The 21648-nt window shown below is 34.5% G+C and overlaps 1 protein-coding gene across 11 annotated transcripts in view; it reads right to left on the minus strand.

The window, feature by feature from the left end:
• CEP290 (centrosomal protein 290) overlaps window positions 1-21648 on the minus strand; it is a 100704-nt gene that overhangs the window by 75850 nt on the left and 3206 nt on the right. For 9 of the 11 annotated variants that reach the window (XM_049884008.1, XM_049884006.1, XM_049884004.1 and 6 more), the window contains 12 exons: window positions 21451-21497; window positions 18556-18699; window positions 12578-12631; window positions 11675-11827; window positions 11100-11282; window positions 10184-10273; window positions 7493-7615; window positions 6175-6298; window positions 3668-3840; window positions 2803-2965; window positions 1001-1101; window positions 841-928 (listed from right to left, as the gene is read on the minus strand). In XM_049884008.1, the coding sequence (XP_049739965.1) occupies window positions 841-928; window positions 1001-1101; window positions 2803-2965; window positions 3668-3840; window positions 6175-6298; window positions 7493-7615; window positions 10184-10273; window positions 11100-11282; window positions 11675-11827; window positions 12578-12631; window positions 18556-18699; window positions 21451-21497 (1443 nt within the window). Of the gene's footprint in view, window positions 1-840; window positions 929-1000; window positions 1102-2802; window positions 2966-3667; window positions 3841-6174; window positions 6299-7492; window positions 7616-10183; window positions 10274-11099; window positions 11283-11674; window positions 11828-12577; window positions 12632-18555; window positions 18700-21450; window positions 21498-21648 lie in introns of those variants that run through there. The other 2 variants (XM_049884009.1, XM_049884013.1) reach the window with 2 other exon arrangements.

Below are 21648 nucleotides of genomic sequence, written 5' to 3' on the forward strand. Positions count from 1 at the left end.
ACCCCTCTAGGAGTTTTTCAATGTACTATGTAGGTTGTAAAGAGCCCTGGTGGCACAGTGGTTAAAAAAATTGACTGCTAACGGAAAGGTTGGCAGCTTGAAACCACCAGCGACTCCGTGGGAGAAAGACGTGGCAGTTTGCTTCTGAAGAGATTTACAGCCTTGGAAACTCTATGGGGTTACTATGAGTCAGAATCAACTCACCAGCAGTTTTTTTTTTTTAATACAGATTGTAACACTAAAGCAAAAACTCTGCTATATTTACAGATTATTATGGACTAGGATCAAGCTAAAAAAAAAAAAAAAATTCCTGCCTTATATTCCTCTTACAAAAGTCACTACATTGGATATTATAAAATTTAACCAATTGTTACCTTTACATCAGGTAAGATAAACCAAAAAAAAAAAAGGGAATTTTTATTCAATAAAACACTACTTTCACTTAGTAAAGGCTAATTTATGGAGAAGATTTTCAATGGCTAGCCCTTAGGGAAACAGAAAATATTAAAAAGTATGAATTATATATTTTATCAATATTAATCACATCACATCAGTCAGGGATGCCTGGAAATTAACAGAGACTATTTTTTTATACTGTATGCTTTCCAAATGTCCACAATTCTAAGGTATTTTTGGTTTGGTTTTGTTTTACTGTTTCAGGTTCAGGACTGACCTCAATGACACTCATTTACGTACTCTTCGTCAGGCCGTTATTTTCATTTATTGAACTTCTAGCAGAATCACAGTAGCATAGCAAAAATATCTCTAACATACAGAAAATTTTAGATTCAGAAAACTCATTCAATGATTCTTTTACAGGTCTGGGATAACTGAGTATACCTAAAGTTGCAGCTCTTTTTCCTCTTTCTTGAGCCATTTGGCGAATTTTTTTTTTCAGATCAAGCCGTTCTTCCTCTAGACTTTCAATCTGCAAAGCATGAAGTATTAGTATTCCTCTTTAGTTTAATAAAGAAAATAGCCATTTTGTCACAGCACTTGCCTCTTTCAAAAGAATCTGGTTTTCAGCTCGGTACTGCTGCTGTTTTAAGTTTTTGCTATTTCTAAATTCAGTTAAATCAATCATTGTCTTCGGTTCAAGGCCTAAAATTGAACATAATAAAATTAAAATCTTTATCAACATTCAAATGTACTTAAAAAAAAACTTTATATACCATGACACAGTTAGCCATCATCATTAAAGAATGTAGTACTTCTGGTGCAGTAATTTTCTAGACATTTGAATTGAACCCAACAAGTTAAAACTTTATCATAATTATTCACGGAAATTCTGACAAAAATATATAAGGACCTATCTTCTCTATGGCAAGCTGTAGTAGAGATACTATAATGTATTAAGGATAGAAGCTTTGAAGCAAAACAACCCTGGGTTTAAATTCTACTTTCGACTATTAACTTCTATTAAGTCATAGAGATAATAATGTATTTGATTTATTTATAGCTTACTGTCAGGTGTATGGAAACCCTGGTGGCGTAGTGGTTAAGTGCTACGGCTGCTAACCAAAGGGTCAGCAGTTCGAATCTGCCAGGCGCTCCTTGGAAACTCTATGGGGCAGTTCCACTCTGTCCTATAGGGTCGCTATGAGTCGGAATTGTCTTGACGGCACTGGGTTTGGTTTTGGGGTTTGGTCAGGGGTATAATAAAACTAATCTAAACAAAGTGCTGAGTACAGTGACTGGCACAAAGTAGTCATTAATATTAATTATCAATTGTATTATCATTACTAGTCAGATGCTCCCAGCACACCTGTCTCCTAATTCTAGATTCCAAGCTATGATCTAGTACATTAAGTTGATGAGAAGCCCGACTTGAGGTCCTGACTTAACTCTGGGCCCTAGTTAAGACACTTTTTATTAAAGAATCAGATAAAAAATTTATTTTTCTTTCTTGTAGAGGAGGCCTGGTGGCACAGTGCGTAAACATTCATCTGCTAGCCAAAAGGTTGGCAGTTCAAATCCACCAGCCCTCCTTGGAAACCCTATGCGGCAGTTCTTCTCTGTCCTACAGGGTCACCATGAGTCAGAATCGATTTGACGGCAATGGGTTTGGTTTGTTTGGTTTGTCTGGTTTTAGAGAATAGCTATTTTTACAGCGAGTCATTTTAACTTTTAGGAAGCATCATAACTGTTATTAGCAGGTATAATGAAATCAATATTTAGATACTTATTTTTGTTTTTAAAAAGCAATTTAGATTGAACTGTCATAACATTCATATTTACTAATTACTTCTCAGAATCAATGGCAACCTTAAAATACACAACCAAAATAAAACTTAAGCAGTTTAAATTGTAAAAGCCAAGTATTTAAAGGTCTGAGAAAGCCTTAAACAGTATTTCAAAACGTTTACATAAATCCATCTGAAACAAGATCGCTCTGCAAACTAAATGAGTCATAGCAATGCCACATTCATGGAAGGAAAAAAGGTTAGCTTCTAATATGTGGTACTAAAATCATAGACTTTCATTTTTAAAACAATGTATTATTACTACTTCTAGCACAGGGGTTTCTAACTGAGCTTTGAAAATCCTCAGAGATTCCACTGATGCCTCCAGAAGGTACACAGGGAACTGGATAAAGCAGTGCTTGAGGCTGCCTCCGTGCTGTTTTTAAGTCCACCAAATCCTCTATCCCATTTCAATCAGAGCTGCTCCGTTTTTATTAGTTTTAAATGTTTTTACAGAAGGATTTATTTGAAAAAATGCATTCACCTATTTATTAAAAATAACAATAAAAATACTTGAAAATCAGATTAGAGTGAACTACATATCTGAAAGATGGCTTACCTGCACGCTCTCTAAGGGCCTCATTTTCATCAAGCAAATCATTGATCTTCAACTCCAGCTTATTGATTTCCTTTGTCAATACTTCAATCTCTCGATCTCTTATTTTAATTTGATTTTTACAATTCTTTATTTCAACAACAGCATCTTCTAAACCATATACTCCCTGCAAAATGCCCAATCTAATTTAAACCTAATGTGATTTATTTAAACACATTTATCAAATTCAGAAATTTATATTCTTATTAAGTCTGTGAAGAAATGCACATATATCTAAAGTTTATATCACCAAACTGTGATTATTACTGTGCTTTTTATAAAACAAATCCAGTAATAATAATAATGGAAAAGGGAAGAACTGAAACTTCTAATACAGAGTCTTAATGATACTTAACAAAATACAGAAATGGTGCAGTTAAGCAAGTCAGCTATATCAGCAGGATATGGTAGTCATTAGTTGCCTGACTTAGTTGTAATCATATTAAAAATACATTAAAAAAAAATACACACTAAGGCTGTGATGACACAGCAGTTTACAGTGTTCCTGTCATAATTGTTAACAAGTGAATTACTGGTGTTACATCTACCTGGTGGCACAATGGCACAGACTGCAAAGCCTCTAATCCTGTTGCCTTACCAAAACTGATTACCTGAGTGAAAAACGCTTCAATCGAGATGGTTTGAAAATAATTCTGCCAAAAAGTAAATGCTGCTTAAGAGTTTGAAAAGTTTAGTATAAATTATCCTTTTATCAAAAAACACTTACGAAATGTTTATAAATGATAAGCAGTAAAAGGCACAGAACAGTCTAACGGTGAGTGATAAGAATGATTCTAAGCTCCTTGATTGAAAAGATAAAAATACATACCGATTCATAATCTTTTAATCGCTTTAGAGCCTCAATAAGTTCTTTATCCTTTTCCCTAGCATCAGCCTCAGCCAGTTCAGCTGTTCTCTCAGCCTCTTCAGCTTTCTCTTCTAAACTTTGTAGTTTTGATTGAATTTTCATATAATGAGTCTGTTGAGAAAGGGTTGAAGCACCTACCGGGTAAAAACCAAAATCACAAATAAATTACACTGCCTACTCATAGTCCTTCAGATCAGTGGTTCTAACATGGGAAGGAGCCCTAGTGATGCATCGGTTACGTGCTGTGGAGAGCTACAGCTGCAAAGCAAAAGGGCAGCAGTTCAAATCCACAAGCCAGTCCTTGGAAACCCCATGGGGCAGTCCTACTCTGTCCTATACAGTCACTATGATCAGAACTGACTTGTCAACACCTAACAACAACAACATGGGAAGGCAGGGGAAGAAATGCTATGCCACTAAACAAAAAAAATTGCCACAAGTCAATTTCGACTCATAGTGACCCTATAGGACAGAGCAGAACTGCCCCATATGGTTTCCAAGGAGCAGATGATAGATTCAAACTGCTGACCTTTCAGTCAGCAGCCGAGCTCTTAACCACTATGGCACCATGCCTCTAGACCTCCCCCTGCAACCCCAACCATGCCTCTAAAGAGCCCTTTAATGTTATGATTTTATATTTGAAAAATAAGAGTTCTGTTTTGGTTTAAGACAAGTTGTAGAGTTTAACAAAGTCTTATTAGCCGAAGGGTTATAGTTGCAAACCACTGCTTTACAAAGAATGACCACTGGGGCAGAGACTGCTAGCTGTCCCTAATGTTCAGCCTCCCTTTTGTCCACCGCAAGAGAACTGCAATTCTTAGCCAGACACATGGCTACTTGAAATAATGACTAAGTTTTTACTTCAACTCCAGCAGCTTAGGTGTCTCCATGTCATTAAGTTAGGCCAATAGGATACAAGTGGAAAGGTAACGTGCATCTTGGAGGAAATGTTTTTTACCAGAGGGGAGTGACTCTTCTCTCTTTCCTCCGTTCTATTAGCCAAATATGGACGTGAAGGTTGAAGCTCAAATAATCTTCTTAGAACATGAGACAAAAACCACATGCTGAGATGGGCAGACAAACAAGATACAGGATGCCAGATACCTGATATTTGTGCAGGTGCCACACCGACCGTGGACTAACTGCATCAGCTTCGTTGATATCAGAGAGAAAAAATTCTTCATACTGTTTAAACTATCATTGTGTGTGATTTTTCTGTCACCTGCAGCTAAACTTAATCCTGACTACCAGCTAAAAAATGCCTACTTGTACGATCTTACCACTGTTGCTAGACCACAATATAATATTCTTATCGCTTTAAAATTTACTAACACAGCTCATTCACAGACTCACCCACAATAAACATTTACTGATATATAAGGTATATATCTATAGAAGTTCTTGGCATACTTTTGCTTCAGAGACTTTTCACTTATTTTCACTACTTAGAGCCACCAGCCTTCAGATACAGTATTTGCATGGCTCACTCCCTCACCTTCTTTAAGTTTTTGTTCAATTATCTCCTCAATGAGGCTTTTGCCTCAGTATCTAAATTACAAACTCACTCCCAACCATCATCACCACATTACATTTGCACACACACAACACACACTGCCTTGCTATTTCTCCTTTATATCTTATTTTTTATGCTCAGCAGTTACAATGAGCATATCCATGAATTTATTTTCTGCAGTGGTGCTACACTGATCAAAATTTTATTCTGCTCCATTCTTTGCTAATTATAAGAAATAAAACAACCAACTGTATCATCAGTTTTCATGTCTTTCATATAACTAATCTGATAATAGAGGATCACGTAATTTTCAGCAAAGGAGAAAATGATAGAAAACGCCTTCTTCATTTATAAACACTGGAAATATCTATAAAAGGAGCACTGGTGGTGCAATAGTTATGAGCTTGGCTGCTAACTGAAAGGCTGGTGGATTGAATCCACCCAGTGCAGTGGTTCTGTGGGAGAAAGAGCTGATGATCTGCTCCCGTAAACATTTGTTGTTGTTAGGTACTATCGAGTTGATTTTTGACTCATAGCTATTCCATGTAAAAGATCAGAACTGCCTCATAGGGTTCCCTAGGCTTTAATCTTCATGGGAGCAAGTCACCAGGTCTTTCTACTGCAGAGCTGGTTTTGAACCACCAACCAAGCACTTAATTATCGAACCACCACAGGGCTCTTCCTGTATAGATTACAGCCAAGAAAATCCTATAGGGCAGTTCTATTCTGCCACATGGGTTCACTGTAAGTCAAAATTAACTAGACGAAACCTAACAACACCAACAATATCTTTATAGTAATTAATAACATTCTGTATAATTTTGAAAATATGATAAAATATAAATGGAGAAGGTTCAATAATATATTTTTTGACAAGACTTTATTTTTTAATCAAATACTTTTGGAACATATGACATACAAAGTAATTTTATATACTTATAAAATATTGAATTACCTTTGTTTCTTTGGAGTTCAGTTTTCAAATCTTCAATAATAAAAGTATTTTTTTCCATTTCTTTTGTATATTGTTCTACTTGTTCAGTAAGCATCTTAATCTGACTATCTCGTTCCTTTATGCCCTATAATATATTTTAATATGTCACATAATACCACTTCATGAACATTAACATACATGTTAATATGTCTGGAAAAAGTAAGTCTGTCTTTTTCAACGAGGCTGTAGGATACAGTTTTTTAGAAATCAAACTATGCTTTTTACTATTTGGTACACCTTAACTGCACCACACAATGTTAGTAACTCCACTCACTCTAATACTTAAAGATGGATATAATGAATAATACTCTGAAAAACAGGAATTCCAGAACTCCTTAACACGTTTGGCTTCTTATGACTCCTTGTATATACTTTTTTCTTCATAATCCACTCAATTCCATCCTTTTACTATTTTGTATCTTTGTATTTTTCCCTGTATTTTCTCTTTACTAAATTTAATTTTTCCTGTCATTCAAAAATACTATCCCCTGCAATTTTTCTTATTCTTCAAATACTTCCCAAATTTCCTTCTTTTTTTGGTTTATGACTAGAAAGCTGAGATGATGAAAGTGTGACTTCATCCTATGAAAGTATATTTTTACCAAAACTAATGTCTTCATTTGGTACAAATTATAAGCAAACTGCTAGCTTATTTCACATTTACACAGCATGTCAGCATTGACCCAGATACAGTATAATAATCTTTAATAAGAGTATTAAAATATTTTAAAATTTCTAAAAGTTTTTGACAAAATTTCTTACGAAATAATTCTCAACTTAAACAATGTGTGTGACTCATAGCTACTCCATGTAAAAGATCAGAACTGCCTCATAGGGTTTCCTAGGCTTTAATCTTGATAGGAGCAAGTCACCAGGTCTTTCTACTGCAGAGCTGCTGGGTGGTTTTGAACCACCAACCTTTCAGGTTAATTCTAACCCTAACTCTAAACTTAATTCTAATTTTTTCTTGGGATTGGATGGTGTAAAAAATTTCAAAAGATATTTTTTAATTTTAAAAAACTTTATGATACTGGTCACGCAGTGGTTAAAGTGCTCACCAAAAGGTCGGTGGTTCAAACCCACCAGCCGCTCCATGGCAGAAAGGTGTGGCAGTCTGCTTCCATAAAGATTTACAACCTTGGAAACCCCAGAATCGACTCAACAACAATAGGTTTAGTCCAAGTCAGCAGGATAGGCCCAGGTGATATAATATGACATACTTCAGAGTTCCACTACCAACTCTGATAAAACTGGTAATCAAATTTTGAGATGGTTTTACCTGTTGTAGAGCCATAACATTACTTTTATCAGCATCAAGTTGGGCATTTTTAAGTTTCTCCCTCAAGTTATGTAGAATTTGCTGATATTCAATAATTTCATCATCTTTAGAAGACAAAATTAACTAGAAATAAACAAAACAACATCTGTTACACAAAAGAAAAACTAATAAGCCATTCCTCATTAATGGTGAATAATATATACCATTAGCATATTTCAAGGAAATACAAGAAATAAAATCCTTTGAAGTAAGAAAGTATCAGCAACTTCAATCTTTCAGTCTTTCTACCTTTTGTGTTTACAACCTGAAGTACAAGTAAAAAATGTTTGAAAGTATATAGCATAAAGCTTTGTTTTTTAACAATTCAATCTTTAAATAATCTCAAGGTGTCAAAACCACTTATAAATAAGAAGTTATAAATACGTCTATACAAACACAAAAAGTTTTATACAATTGATTTTTATGACGAAAACACTAAAATGCCACTGAGAGGCATAAAATATATTTTGAATGAACGGAAAGCCATCTTATTTTCTTAGATAGAAGGACTAAATATTAGAAAGATGTCAATTCACCCTAAATAAAACAATAAACACAACACATACCTAATAAAAGAATCAACAAATTTTTTTCAAAATTTTTTTGTTTTTAAAGAACTGGATAAGTTGTTTCAAAAATTCACATAAAAAAATGTTCATAAGGAAAAGTCTAAAAAAAGAATAATGGGCAAAGAAGAATAGCTTTTGCAGATACTTAAACATACAATGATTAAGATGGTAAAAAAAAAAAATCAATATAACAGAAAAGAGCCCAGATATAATCTCAAATTCAATAGGAATATATATATATCCTACATATATATAATAAAAATAATTTAAAAAAGACCAAACCCGGTGCCATCAAGTCAATTCCGACTCATAGCGACCCTACAGGACAGGGAACTGCCCTATAGAGCTTCCAAGGAGTGTCTGGTGAATTCAAACTGCTGACCCTTTGGTTAGCAGCTGTAGATCTTAACCACTATGGCACCAGGTTTCCATAATAAAAACAAAAATAAATAGTATTAGGACAGTAGGGTAACATTCTACCCTACTGCATCCATAGTTCACTCTTTATACCAAAGTCAATTATATATGCCGCAAAGATTTAAATGTTAAAGATGAAACCAGAAGGCAATATAACATGAGAAAATGATTTTACATTCAGATGCCTTTCTAATTATGACACAAAGGCCAAAAACCATTAAAAAAAAAAAAATTAACTACACAATATAAAAAGAAACACCTCATAGAAAAAAAATCAGTCAAAAGAAAAATGAGAAACTGAAGGAATACATTTGCAATATATATCACAACTACACTTACAGTAATTTATCTTACAAATATACTTATTCATGTGCAGAATAGTTAATATATAAGGATATTCATTAAAAATTATTTCTAAGAGCAAAAATTGAAAATTTTTAAATGTCAATCAATAGGGAGCCAATTAAGTAAATTACACATCTACAAAGAAAAATTATAGACACTAAAAAGAACAAAGCAATACTATATGTACTAATATAAAATAACTTTAAAAGACATAAGTTTTTTTTGAAAAAGGAAAGTGCTGAAGAATAAACCTAACATGCTATCTTTCCCCCCTCTTCCCCAAATTAAATACGGTAAACACAACTATTTATGCCAGGAGTCAGCAAACTGGTCTGCAGGTCAAATCTGACGTGCCACTATTTTTATAAAATTTTATTGGAAATCAGTCTCACTATTTTGTTCATCTGTTGTCTGTGGTTGCTTTCATGCTATCACAGCAGAGCTGAGTAGTGCAACATGGACCACGTGGTCCATAAAGCCTAAAATATTTACTCTTTGACTCTTTACAGAAAGTTTGCCAAGCCCTGATCAATACTACAGGCCTCATTTCTATTGTCACTGTTTCTGTTTAAAATACAGGTTATCTGAGCTTCCAGATGATAACTAATTTCAAATAGCCAACAAAATTTTTGTCAGGCCAGGTAGAAATGATGACTATAAAACTGCTAGCTTTCAAAAAAAATCAGTAGCACATTCACCACTATCTCAGAACCCTTTTCAAAATATGCATCCATCACAACCCTAGCTTCCTATAGGGTAAGGCCAGGGGATTTGGCTGGAAATGGAGTGGTAAGGAAGAAGATAAGTGTATTTTGAAAAGGCTTTCCAAATGATTCTGAGAGATCCCTTTTCTTACTTCCATTCCCATTGAATACCAGTAGTTTGATTAATTTGTCATGGAAAGTAGAGCTGGAAAAACTAAAATTAAACCTGAAACTAATATAACTAATATATACCAGCTAACTGTGAGTTACATTAAAAAAAACTAAATTTTATTTAGAATCCTCTATTTTAGGCAACAGTTATATTTTGGACTTAGGTATCAAAAGTTTAAAGTTTTACTCATTGGTGTTAAAGAGTTTATTCAACTATATATAGGCTCCCAGCCCAACCCAGCCCAGTGCCGTCGTAAATAAGGTAGAGGATTATATTTGATGCCGTTCTTATGAAGAGTTTTTCTAGCTAAGACATATAACTGAAAAAGAAAAAGTCTAATAAAAATGCCATTAACTAGCATAAGGTCTTTGAAGGAAACTAAGACTATGAAACTTAAACCTAAAATACAAAACGATAAAGCCATTGGATCAGTTGAGAAAAGCACCTTCCATTCTTCCACTTTTGCATTGACAGCTACCATGACTGGATCGTCTTCTTCGTTTTTTGCTTTCAAAAGTTCTGTGAGCTCCTGCACCTAAAAGGCAATAATCAGTTCAAGAATTGTTGCAAATTGGTACAATATATACATATTTATAACATACATATATTCACATATACATTACATATTCATATTTATTGAGTAGTTTTGTAGTAAGAGGCAACATTTCATGGTTTCTGCATAGAGTTGCATAATCATTTTCCATTACTAGAGAATTATATTTATAAACAGTATTCTATTTTTAAATAAGTTTAATTCTACAGAAATGAGTAATTTATTGGTTTCTATGATATTAATAACTAATATCACTAATATATTATAATAATAATATATTATTATAATATATATTACATATAATATATACCATATTATATATAGTATGTTATATAATTATATATTATAATCATATTTATATACATTTTATATAATTATGTTAATTATAGTATATATTATACATACTATATGTTATATATAATACATATAATATAATATATTATATTATTATAATTACAATTAATAATTAACGATATTAATAGTGACTTTATTTTAAGGTGTAAATTAAACGTTATGGCCCGTAGAACTTCCAAGTCTCTTTAACAGAAAATCCCATAATTACTAGCTTTACAGGACTGCTATCGATACATTAATTCAAGTATCATCTATATTACTCAGATGACAGGAATTACAAGGTGTGCGTGAGGGGATTACAGAAACACATTTGGACAAATCTATCAGTATGGCAACACAATGCAGTATTAAAACAAAAATTTGTATCCTAAAAAGTTATTTTCTAGCTTCAAATAAATAGTAATGAGACCATATGACACCAGTGTAAATAAACTATTCTAACACTAATTCTTACTTGAAGTCGATAATGCTCATTTTCTTTTTTTAACTGATCCATTACATTATCTGTCTGATGCACAATAGCTTTCATTCTATTATAGTCATCAGTCATCTTCTCCATTTCCTGTACAGACTCTTCTAGATTTTTTCTCATTTCTTGGTTCTGAACTTCAATTTTCTCATTAGCTTCTGTTAAAGCCTAAGAAAGTTAAAAATGGTTAAAATAATTTTTTTTTGAGAATCTGAAATTTAAGCTAAATGAAAATTAAATGGAGTCATAAGTGCCCCCCCATAGCAAAGAGAATTCTTTATATACCTTTAGTATCAATTAGTATTGACAAACTAAATCAAACTAAATGTCAAGAAAATTTTACACAAGAATCTATTCTTTTTAAACAATGCCCAAGACAAGCACATATAAAAAGGATGTATAAAGAATTACAACTTCAAAGATGCAATTTATTTCCTATTTTCTTAGTGCATAGTTGCAGATTTACACTAAGAATTGAAATGTAGGGCTAAAAACCAGATTTATGTTATAATTAATGTTTTATAAGAATCATTGCTCTGAACTGACTTTTTCCATTTTACCTGAATTTCATCCAGATATTGTACAAGTTCATAGTTTTTTTTAGACAACTGTGATCGGTAGTCACTGTCTTCTCCTCTTCTTGATAAAAGTGTTTCTTTCTGTGAATCTATTTGTTTCTGATAGTCAATAATATCCTGACGAAGTTGTTCATTCTGTAGATAGACCAAACATGTTCTATTAAGAAACTATCAAAAGCAACAAAAATTGTCCTCCTCCAAATAGTAATCTCAGAAGATACCTTTAAAAGCCCAAGGTTTCACCACCCTGAAAGGCTCACCTTTTTCTTCAGACGTTTGTTCTCCAGAAAAGGACAGGAAAAGGGTAATTAGAAATGAGAAAGGCAATATATAATTAAAAATAATAACATAAACTAAAGAAAGCAAAAATGAGAAATTTTAAAAAATGAAATATATTATTTTGGATAACCAAAGAAAGTAAGAATAGCAATTATCAGCTAAACCAAAGAACACTCTGATTATGTTAAAAAGATAAGAACTACCAGGATAAACAATGGAAAAACATTATTTGGCTCAGAAACACCAAATAATCAGAGTTCATATGATTTCATAAGAAACAGAAATTTTAAAAGAATGCTGGATAAAATAAGAGAAATAGGAACAGAAATTCAGACAGATAATCAATTAGTAAATTAAAGAATGCCTTACATAAAAAACAGAAAGCAAGATTTACCCATATAGACTAAGAGATGAATGTACTTACTGGCCTCACCTTTCAATATATTTTCTATATCCCTGAGCCAAAGTCATATCATACAATCAGTCCGTTTAAAAGATCAGTCACTTAGAAGATTCCAGTTCTGGTTACAACACAAATTTTTGAAAACATTTTTAACAACTATTTTTGTTGAACCACCACCACAACTAAAATTTTTTTTTACCAACCTCTCTTCTTAATTTGCTGTTTTCATTTTCTGCCTCCTCATTTCGGAGAGCCAACTAGAATTGTAAAAAATAAAATAAGATAAAATTTAGCAGCAGTTCAAAATAAAGCCAGGTTTTTAGCTACTCAATTTGAATTTTAAATCCTCTCAAATAAAGCATAGAATATTTAACTAAGAACTTCATATCTATCTAAGGCATGACTAATAAGCCACAACTTCTTGAACGCTAATTAAGAATTAGAAAAGATCAAACAAGTTTAAAAAAAATTTTTAAATTCTAAGTAAAAGACATAGAAAAAAATCTTTTTAAAAACCTGAAAAACTGAGTAGTTTTTCTGTCCAATACCCTTATCATTTCACTAATCTTCCATGTCAAGTCTAGAATATTTTTTGATCTAATTATGTATTAAATTATTTAGAAATATAAGTAAGTATCCCATAATGGTTAAAAAGCAATCTGAAATCAGACTGCCCCTAGGTTTATATCTCTTGTCCACCAATTTCTAGTACAGTGAGCTCATTTAACTTCTCTTAAATTCAGTTTTCTCATCTCACATATTGACAAAAAACTAAATACACACATATATAAACAAAAACCAAACCCACTGCTGTTGGATCACTCATAGTGACCCGGTAGGATGGAGTAGACCTGTCCCACGGAGTTTCCAAGGCTGTAAATCTTTATGGAAGCAAAATCCCCACGGGGTAACTGGTAGGTTCAAACCAACACACACACACACTCCTTAGTACAAAGCTCAGTAGATGGAATAACTAAAAATTATGAAAAGATCTTTTTCACATATAAAAGTCATTTTTGACTGTTATTTCCCCAACAGGAAAATATTATTATAACCATTATGATAGTCTTTTCATCTATTCTCCAAACCCCAGTCCTCTTATGACTTTACATTTTCCTCACTTTCCCCCTTATTCAGAGAATAGACAGAATCGCAATAGTATACAGCTATGGTGGCGCAGTGATTTAGAGCTCTGCTGCTAACCAAAAAGTCTGCAGACCAAATTCACCAGATGCTCCTTGGAAACCCTGGAGCCCTAGTGGCACAGTGGTTAAGAGCTTAGCTGTCAACCAAAAGCTCAGCAGTTTGAATTCACCAGCCGCCCCCTGGAAACCCCATGGGGCAGTTCTAACCTGTCCTATAGGGTTGGTATGAGTCAGAATTGACTTGACTGCAACGGGTTTGTTTTTTTTGTTGTTGTTTTAAAACATATTTGAAAGTCTGTAATAACCAAATACAATGTCTGATCCTTCACTGGATCTTGGATAATGATGTGGGAGGGGGGTGATGGGCCTATCTAAGGCATCGTTAATAGAGAAAATCTGATTACAAACGAGATACTAGATAATAGTACTGGCTCAGTATTAAACTTTCTGAGTATGATAATTATATGTGGTTATGTAGAATGCCCTTCTGTTTTGGAGACATGCTAAAATACTTAGCTATTAAGCACCTTGGTATCTTTAATTCTCAAATTGTTCAGCAAAAAATAGAGAGAAATATACCTATGTAGAAGGTACAGAAAGATAAAGCAAATGTGGCACAATGTTAACAAATAGGGTATATCAGAGTTTGTTTTACTTACAACCTCTACAAAGGCATGAAATTTTTCAAAATAATAAAAAGTTTAAAGTTCATAATAAAGTACAAAGTGCTATACAAATCTTAGAAGTTTGCCTATTATTATTATCATCTGGGAATTAAAAAACATTCTCATTGTTTTGAATTGAAAAGTTTTAACAAGAACAGGGAGTCATGAACTTAACTCTGAAGCATTCTTAGTATCTTAAACACCACACTTTCTGTATGTTTCTCCTTCCTATGCCTGTTCTTCAAAGAACCTCTTCCTCTTTCATTCCTTTATTAGACACTTATCAGAGATCCACCTTATAATCAATCACTCTGGATAATCTCTTCTTTCACAGCTTCAGCAGTATCTATGCTGATGACCCACCAATCATGTCATCCATGTAAGTATCTCTCATGAATTCATGATCCACAGGTATCCTTTTTTGGGTATCCCCACAGGGACTTAAATCTTGACATGTGCAAAATTGAAATAATAATCTCAGACTTTTCCAAACTCCTCTTGTGTTCCTTCTTAGTAAGTGGCACCATCTACCCATCCGGTGGCCCAAGCCAAAAAGTTGGTGGGCCCTATTTCTCCCTCTCCTCTCACAACCAATCAATCACTACAACCAATTGTGTCTACATCTCTCACATATCTCTATGTCTCTTAAATCCCTCGTCATTAATTAAGCCATCTTTGGCACTTGCCTAAATTAGAAAAAATGTCTACTTATCATCTCCCCAGCTCCAGTCTCAGCCCCCTTCAACCCATCCTCTATGAAGTAAACTTTTAAAGTGTAGATCTGATCATGATATCCTTGTGTTCAAAATTTTTCATTGGTTCCTTTTAGAAAATGGACCAAACTCCTCACAAACTGGCCCTTGCTTAGCTCCCCAGAGAATGTTGAGTGTTAAAATTGGAAGGCAGTACTGTACAGTAGTTAAGAGCACAGACTCCTGGGTCTGATTGTCTGGATTCAAAACCAGGTTTTACCACTTATTACCTGTAAAACTAAAGGCAATTACTAACTCTTTCTGTATCACAGTTTCTTCATCTGTTATATCAGGCAAATAACATCAACTTCATACAATAAGTATCAAATGTAGAACAATGATTTAATGCATGTAAATTACGTGGCACATAATAAACCAAAAAAAAAACAAAACAAACCTGCTGATCTTTTGATTAACAGCCAAACACTTAACCACTGTGCCACCAGGGGCTCTGGCACATAATAAGGATTCCATAAATGCTAGCTATTTTATTCTATATTCCACCCAAGATGAATAACTGTAGCTCCCTGAATATACTATATCAATTCTTACTTCTAGGTTTTATCAAATACTGTTATCTTCCACCCAGAATGCTTTTTCTTTAACCACCATGTATACCCCATTCTCCCTGCAGGGCAAACTCCTACTTCAGGTCTCAGATTACAGATCGCTTCCTGAACCTCGAGAATGATTTAGGTATCTTAGGCAGAGTATCCCAATGTATCCTGATACAGCCTCAGAGTATCTTGTTATCTCTATGTTAACACTTGTTATTAACTATGAATACCCTTAAGAAGAAGAATGTACTAGCCCCCAGTATCCCTAGTATCTAGCAGTTATCTGGCATTCTGTAAATATCCAGTAAAACTAAATGATTGTGTGATGGTTAAGGTTATGTGTCAACTTGGCTAGGTCACGATTCTCAGTGGTTTGGCAGATATTACATAATCATCTTCATTTTGTGACCTGATGTGAGCAGCCAATCAGTTGAAAAGGGAGTTTCCTTGGAGTTGTGGCCTGCATCCAATATATATGGATGTTGTGGCAAAGCTTGCTTTCTCTCGCTCCTGCATTTGATCCTACATTTGCTTCATCGTCCTCTGACTTCTGGTTCTTGAGATGTAAGCCAGCTGCCTGCCGCCTGACCTGCAGATTTTAGGTCTGTCAGCCCCTGCTACCACATGAGTCAGGAGAAACTGCCAACCTGCCACCTAATCCACAGATTTGGGACTTAGCAGCCTGCACAACTGCATGAGCGATTTCCTTGAAATAAATTCAAACGTATTTATGCAGTCATGGTGGTACAATGCCTAAGAGTTCAGCTGCTAACCAAAAGGTCGGAAGTTCAAATATACCAGCTGTTCCTTAGAAACCATACAGGGCAGTCCTATTCTGTCCTATAGGGTTGCTATAAGTCAAAATAAACTTGATGGCAATGGGTTTATTTTTTTTATTTATTTTTGGTTCATATATATTTATATATACGTTTCACTAGTTTTGCTCCTCTAGAGAACCCAGCTTAAGACAGACTGGTTAAGGGCAAGGTAGGAATTGCCAAAGCAACTCATACCCACATTCCATCTGAAGGAAACTAGCAGAAGAAAGGCATATAGGACATATATTCAAGTATAAAAGTAGTAGTCTAAGACATGAATAGACAGGGTAGCTGTGATTCATCACGGGTGTGTGGTATGAATGATGAGAAATCGACTGACACATGGACTAGACAGATGACGATAGTACAGAAAACCACATACATATCCCCCTATGAAATTCTGTTACTGTATATGATACGTTGGAAATTTAATGATTACTAAGAAATCTATAGGTCCATTAGGTTTTGCTGAGTCAATGAAGGAAACCCTGGTGGCGTAGTGGTTAAGTGCAACGGCTGCTAACAAAAAGGCTGGCAGTTCGAATCCACCAGGCACTCCTTGGAAACTCATTGGGGCAGTTCTACCCTGTCCTATAGGGTTGCTATGAGTCGGAATCAACTCAATGGCAATGGGTACAGGTACGGAGTGAACAAAACAGACAATCCTCTAAGAGCTAACTCCTAACCTTCAGGTGGCATTAACCCATACTTTTTCTACTACAAAAACTGAGAATAAAAATGAGATAGTTCATTTTTATATCAGTTTTCTAAATCATAGAACAAAATTTATCAAGAATGGGAATACTTCTCCTCACAAATCAATTTATGATACCAAAACAAAACCAAATCCATTGTCGTTAAGTCAATTTTGACTCATAGCAACCCTATAGGACAGAATAGAACCGCCCCAGAGAGTTTCCAAGGAGCACCTGGTGGATTCGAACTGCTGACCTTTTGGTTAGCAGCCGAAGCACGTACCCACTATGCTATCAGGGTTTCCCAATTTATGATAGATACTGTTTATATGGAAACCCTGGTGGCGTAGTGGTTAAGTGCTACGGCTGCTAACCAAAGGGTCGGCAGTTCGAATCCTCCAGGTGCTCCTTGGAAACTCTATGGGGCGGCTCTACTCTGCCCTATAGGGTCGCTGTGAGTCGGAATTGACTCGGCAGCACTGGGTTTGGTTTTTTTTTTTGGTACTCTTTATATGCCAACATTTATCTCACATACACTGTTGTTTATTTAGTTAATATTTATTACCCTCTGTTTCTGAGAGAACAACAAACAATATAAAACTATAAGTACCTCATAAAACAGTAACCTAAAAGACACAAAGGTAGAAGAAGCTTCTAGGCACCAAATTTTGTACTAAGTTTAATGGCAGCTAAGACAAGATAAACATATTATTTTCTGATAGGAAATTTACCTACAGACCAATTTTTCCTCAAACTGAATTTAAGAGAACATTGTACAAATTATTTTACAAATTACAAGGAATAATATAAGAGGTAATAAAAAAAAAACTATGCTTATGTAAAAGATAAAACGTCATGATTTTAAATATCAATGAGTTTACAAAATCCTGGCATTAACTAAATTTTTCAAAAACCCATATATTACAAAAAGTAAGGTATACCCAAAAATAAGGAATTTCATTGACTAGTATTGAATACGGAGCCCTGGTGGTGTACTGACTAAGAGCTTGGCTGCTAACCGAAAGGTTGGTAGTTCAAATCCACCAGCCACTCCTTGGAAACCCTATGGGGCAGTTCTATTCTGTCCTAGAGAGTCGCTTTGAGTCAGAACTGACTCAATGGTACCTAACAACAACAACAGTATAGAAAACTCATTAAAACATGAATTTCTAAATCTACTATTAGTATAAAGATATTAATACAAATAAATACAACTTTTCACCCCAAAATAACTGCTTACTTATGAATGTCTATTAATTTCTTCAGAAAAAGAACATACTCGAGACCAATAATCAAGACCCAAGCATGAATTTTATACACGCTATTCTAATGTCCTAAGAAAAATGTACCTCGAAATATAAACTCTCCAAGTCATACTCACCAGAAGCACCTGGTCTATTATGTTTTGAAGATATAATGATAAAGAATGATATAAAACCTTAGAGATAAGTGTAGCACACAAACATAAAAATTGATACTATTGCATAACTAGGAGTACTATTTAGGTAACTTGAACAGATAAGAGTTATTAAAAAAAAATGTGCCTTACTTGTTCATTAACTTTCTTCTCTTTATCCAGTTCCTTTTCCATGTCCTCCAATTCTCTATCTTTTTGTTCCAATTGCTTTTCAAGTTGGCGAATTTCATCACGTAAAAACCGAGTATCACGTCCACCTGCAGCCTGCTGCGCCATCTTAATGTAACAGAACAAAAATATAAATGAATTCCATTCTATTTGGAGATTCACGTGAATCAACAACAAGCAGATAACTATCTTGACTTTAAATTTTTATTATACTTCAGCAGCAAATGTTTAAAATGATATTAGTTTAATGACCATTTTTTAAAATTTAGCTTATTTTAGCTTTAGTTCAAAGGCTGACAACCTCCTAAGTTTGTCCTGAATCACCCAGAGCTACAAAGAATTGACTGACCATCAATCACTCAGGCTCAGCTATAGTCACTGAGCCATAGGGACCACACTAAATGGCAAAGGCTTATAATGTAGGTAATAAAATATTAAGACTTTTCCTAAGTCTCAAAGTTCTAAAACCAGGGTAAATACCAACAGAGCCTCTGCCTCAGTTACTGAGGCTTTTCAGTCTTTTTAACCTGCCCTTCCTCCACCACTCACATCTACCTTCATACTAGCACTATTTAGACCAGTGCTATTCAATAGAACTTTCTGGACTAATGGATATGTTCTCTGTGCTGTGTCCAGTACAGTAGTTAGTAGCTACATTTGAATATTGAGCTTGAAATGTGGCTGGTACAGCTGAAAAACTGAATTTTAATTTTAATTAATGTAAATGTAAATAGCCATAGTGGTTAGTACTACCGTATTGGACAGCCTGGTTTTTTATTTTATTTTATTTTTTTTTAATTCTGTAGTCAACTAAATACATTTTACTTAATATTCTTGTTAATTTGGGCCACAGTCCAAAACACCAAACTCTTTGGTCATTCATTTCACATTCTTATCTTCACCCTGTAGCTGTGTTACTCCCCTACGTTAATCCAACTTTTTTCATTCTTTCCATCTCCTTCAAAAAGTTCTTCATTATGCTGTTTAAAATCTTCCAAGAAAAATTATTACTTTAAAACTTCGGCCTCTTTACATCTTCCCTCCTATCTCCTTGCTTTGACTGTTATTTGACTCTTTGAGGATACTGATTCCCTTGGAACTCTTTCAAATGGAAGCCCCTCATTCTTTCATACCCCACATATGACCTAGATTCATCTTGTGACTTCCAGACTATCATTGCTTCACCATTCTGTAAAAACTCTAGTTGCTTTGAAGCTCATTTAATATGCAGCTATCTCAACTGGCGTAGTGGTTAAGTGCTAAGGCTGCTAACCAAGAGGTTGGCAGTTTGAATCCGCCAGGCGCTGCTTGGAAACTCTATGGGGCAGTTCTACTCTGTCCTATAGGGTTGCTATGAGTCGGAATCAACTCGACGGCAGTGGGTTTGGTTTTTGGTTTTTGATCGCAACTAACTCTACCTACTCTAGTCAAATTCCCAGTCATTTCCACTTCCCAATCATTCCTCCTCAAAATTCACTGACAATTTTGGCAGGTGGTTCACACTCTTCCTTCCAAAAAAAAAAAAAACACTGAGTCACTTTTGAACTGCCCACAGGGTTTCCAAACAGATTGCCCTATCTTTCTTCCTATGGAACAGCTGATGGGTTTGAACTCATGACCTTTCAGTTAAGTAGCCAAGTGCTTTTAACCACTGTACCACCAGGGCACCTTCCATTAAAAGCCCCACTAAATAATATCCACATCCACATAACTTTCATTCTGGTCTCTTTTCTTTTTACTTGTTTCTTGAATTCCCTCAGCCTCCTACCCTCATGCCCACACTGGGACCTTATCCAAGCAGGAACATTCTATTATTCACACTGTACTGGCCACCTGTCCTCTGTCCTCACAGATCCCTCTAATCCCTTCATTCCTCTTCTCCCTCCCTAACTTTCAGCATCACCATCCCCCCCTCCCCTCCAATTTTGACTTGTCTATTCAGCTAAGATTCCATAATCACTACTTCACTTACTTTCCCACCAACATCTTCAACTGCCCTACCCTTCTAATCTTCTATGCCAGCTGCCTGGCTAAACACTAATACAGAATCAATCCAACTTCATAATTCATTTAATAAATATTTACTCAGATTGCTTGGCATTTTCCTAGGAGCTGGCTATACAATAGATAATAGGAAATAACTTGTCCAAGTTCAGAGAGTAAACAAGTTAAAAAAAAAATCAGGATTTGAACTCAAATCTAACTTCAGATCTTCTACACTCCCTATTCTCCATTATATATATCTCAAGCCTCACTGCCTTCCTTTAAATTTTGACCGCGCCATCTTCTACCCTTAGTTTAGCAGATGGCTTTTTTTCCAACATCTCAATTTCCAGGCACTAAACCTACAAACATAAAAGCTTCAGTACACATCCATTCTTCTTATCATCCTATTACAAACGAAGAGAGTTCATCCTCCTTTCAAAGACTAATTCATTTGTGTTCTTCTTACCTTCCTACCTTTTCAAGAATCTCAATGCATTCGGTTCCTCAACAACACACTTGTCTTTTGTCTCTTGGCTTTCTCAAAATCTACTTCTTCTACCATACTGGTCTGTCACTATTCCCCAAATTCCCACCCTAACTTACTTCACCCCAGTTGGTAACCCTTCCATATATCTCTCTAGACTGTAGGCTCCATGAGGTCATTGACTATTTTTTTGTTCACAATTGGATGCTCAATCCTTAGTAGAATTAAAGGCATCTATAAGAGGCGTGCAATATAAATACTGAACAAATAACCATTAACACAATGTCATCTTAGGATTTTTTTTCAGCCAACAACAATCAAAAGACTTAAACGCAATAATTCAAAATAATAAAATTAATGACAATTATACGGAATAAAAAAGGATATACCTCCAGTTCGTTTTCCAGTTTCATCAATTTACTTTTTAATTGATTTTCTATTAAATAAACCAAGAAAACATTTCAGTTGGTTAGATTTACCTCGAATTAAACTTCCAAATGAATTTCAATAAAATAATAAAATTAACTCTTTTAAAATTTAAAATTCTATATGGATGGTGATAACAAAGTAACATAAAAGTAACTATT

This window comes from Elephas maximus, chromosome 4, assembly GCF_024166365.1.
Source record: "Elephas maximus indicus isolate mEleMax1 chromosome 4, mEleMax1 primary haplotype, whole genome shotgun sequence".
In the NCBI taxonomy this organism is placed as follows: Eukaryota; Metazoa; Chordata; class Mammalia; order Proboscidea; family Elephantidae; genus Elephas; species Elephas maximus.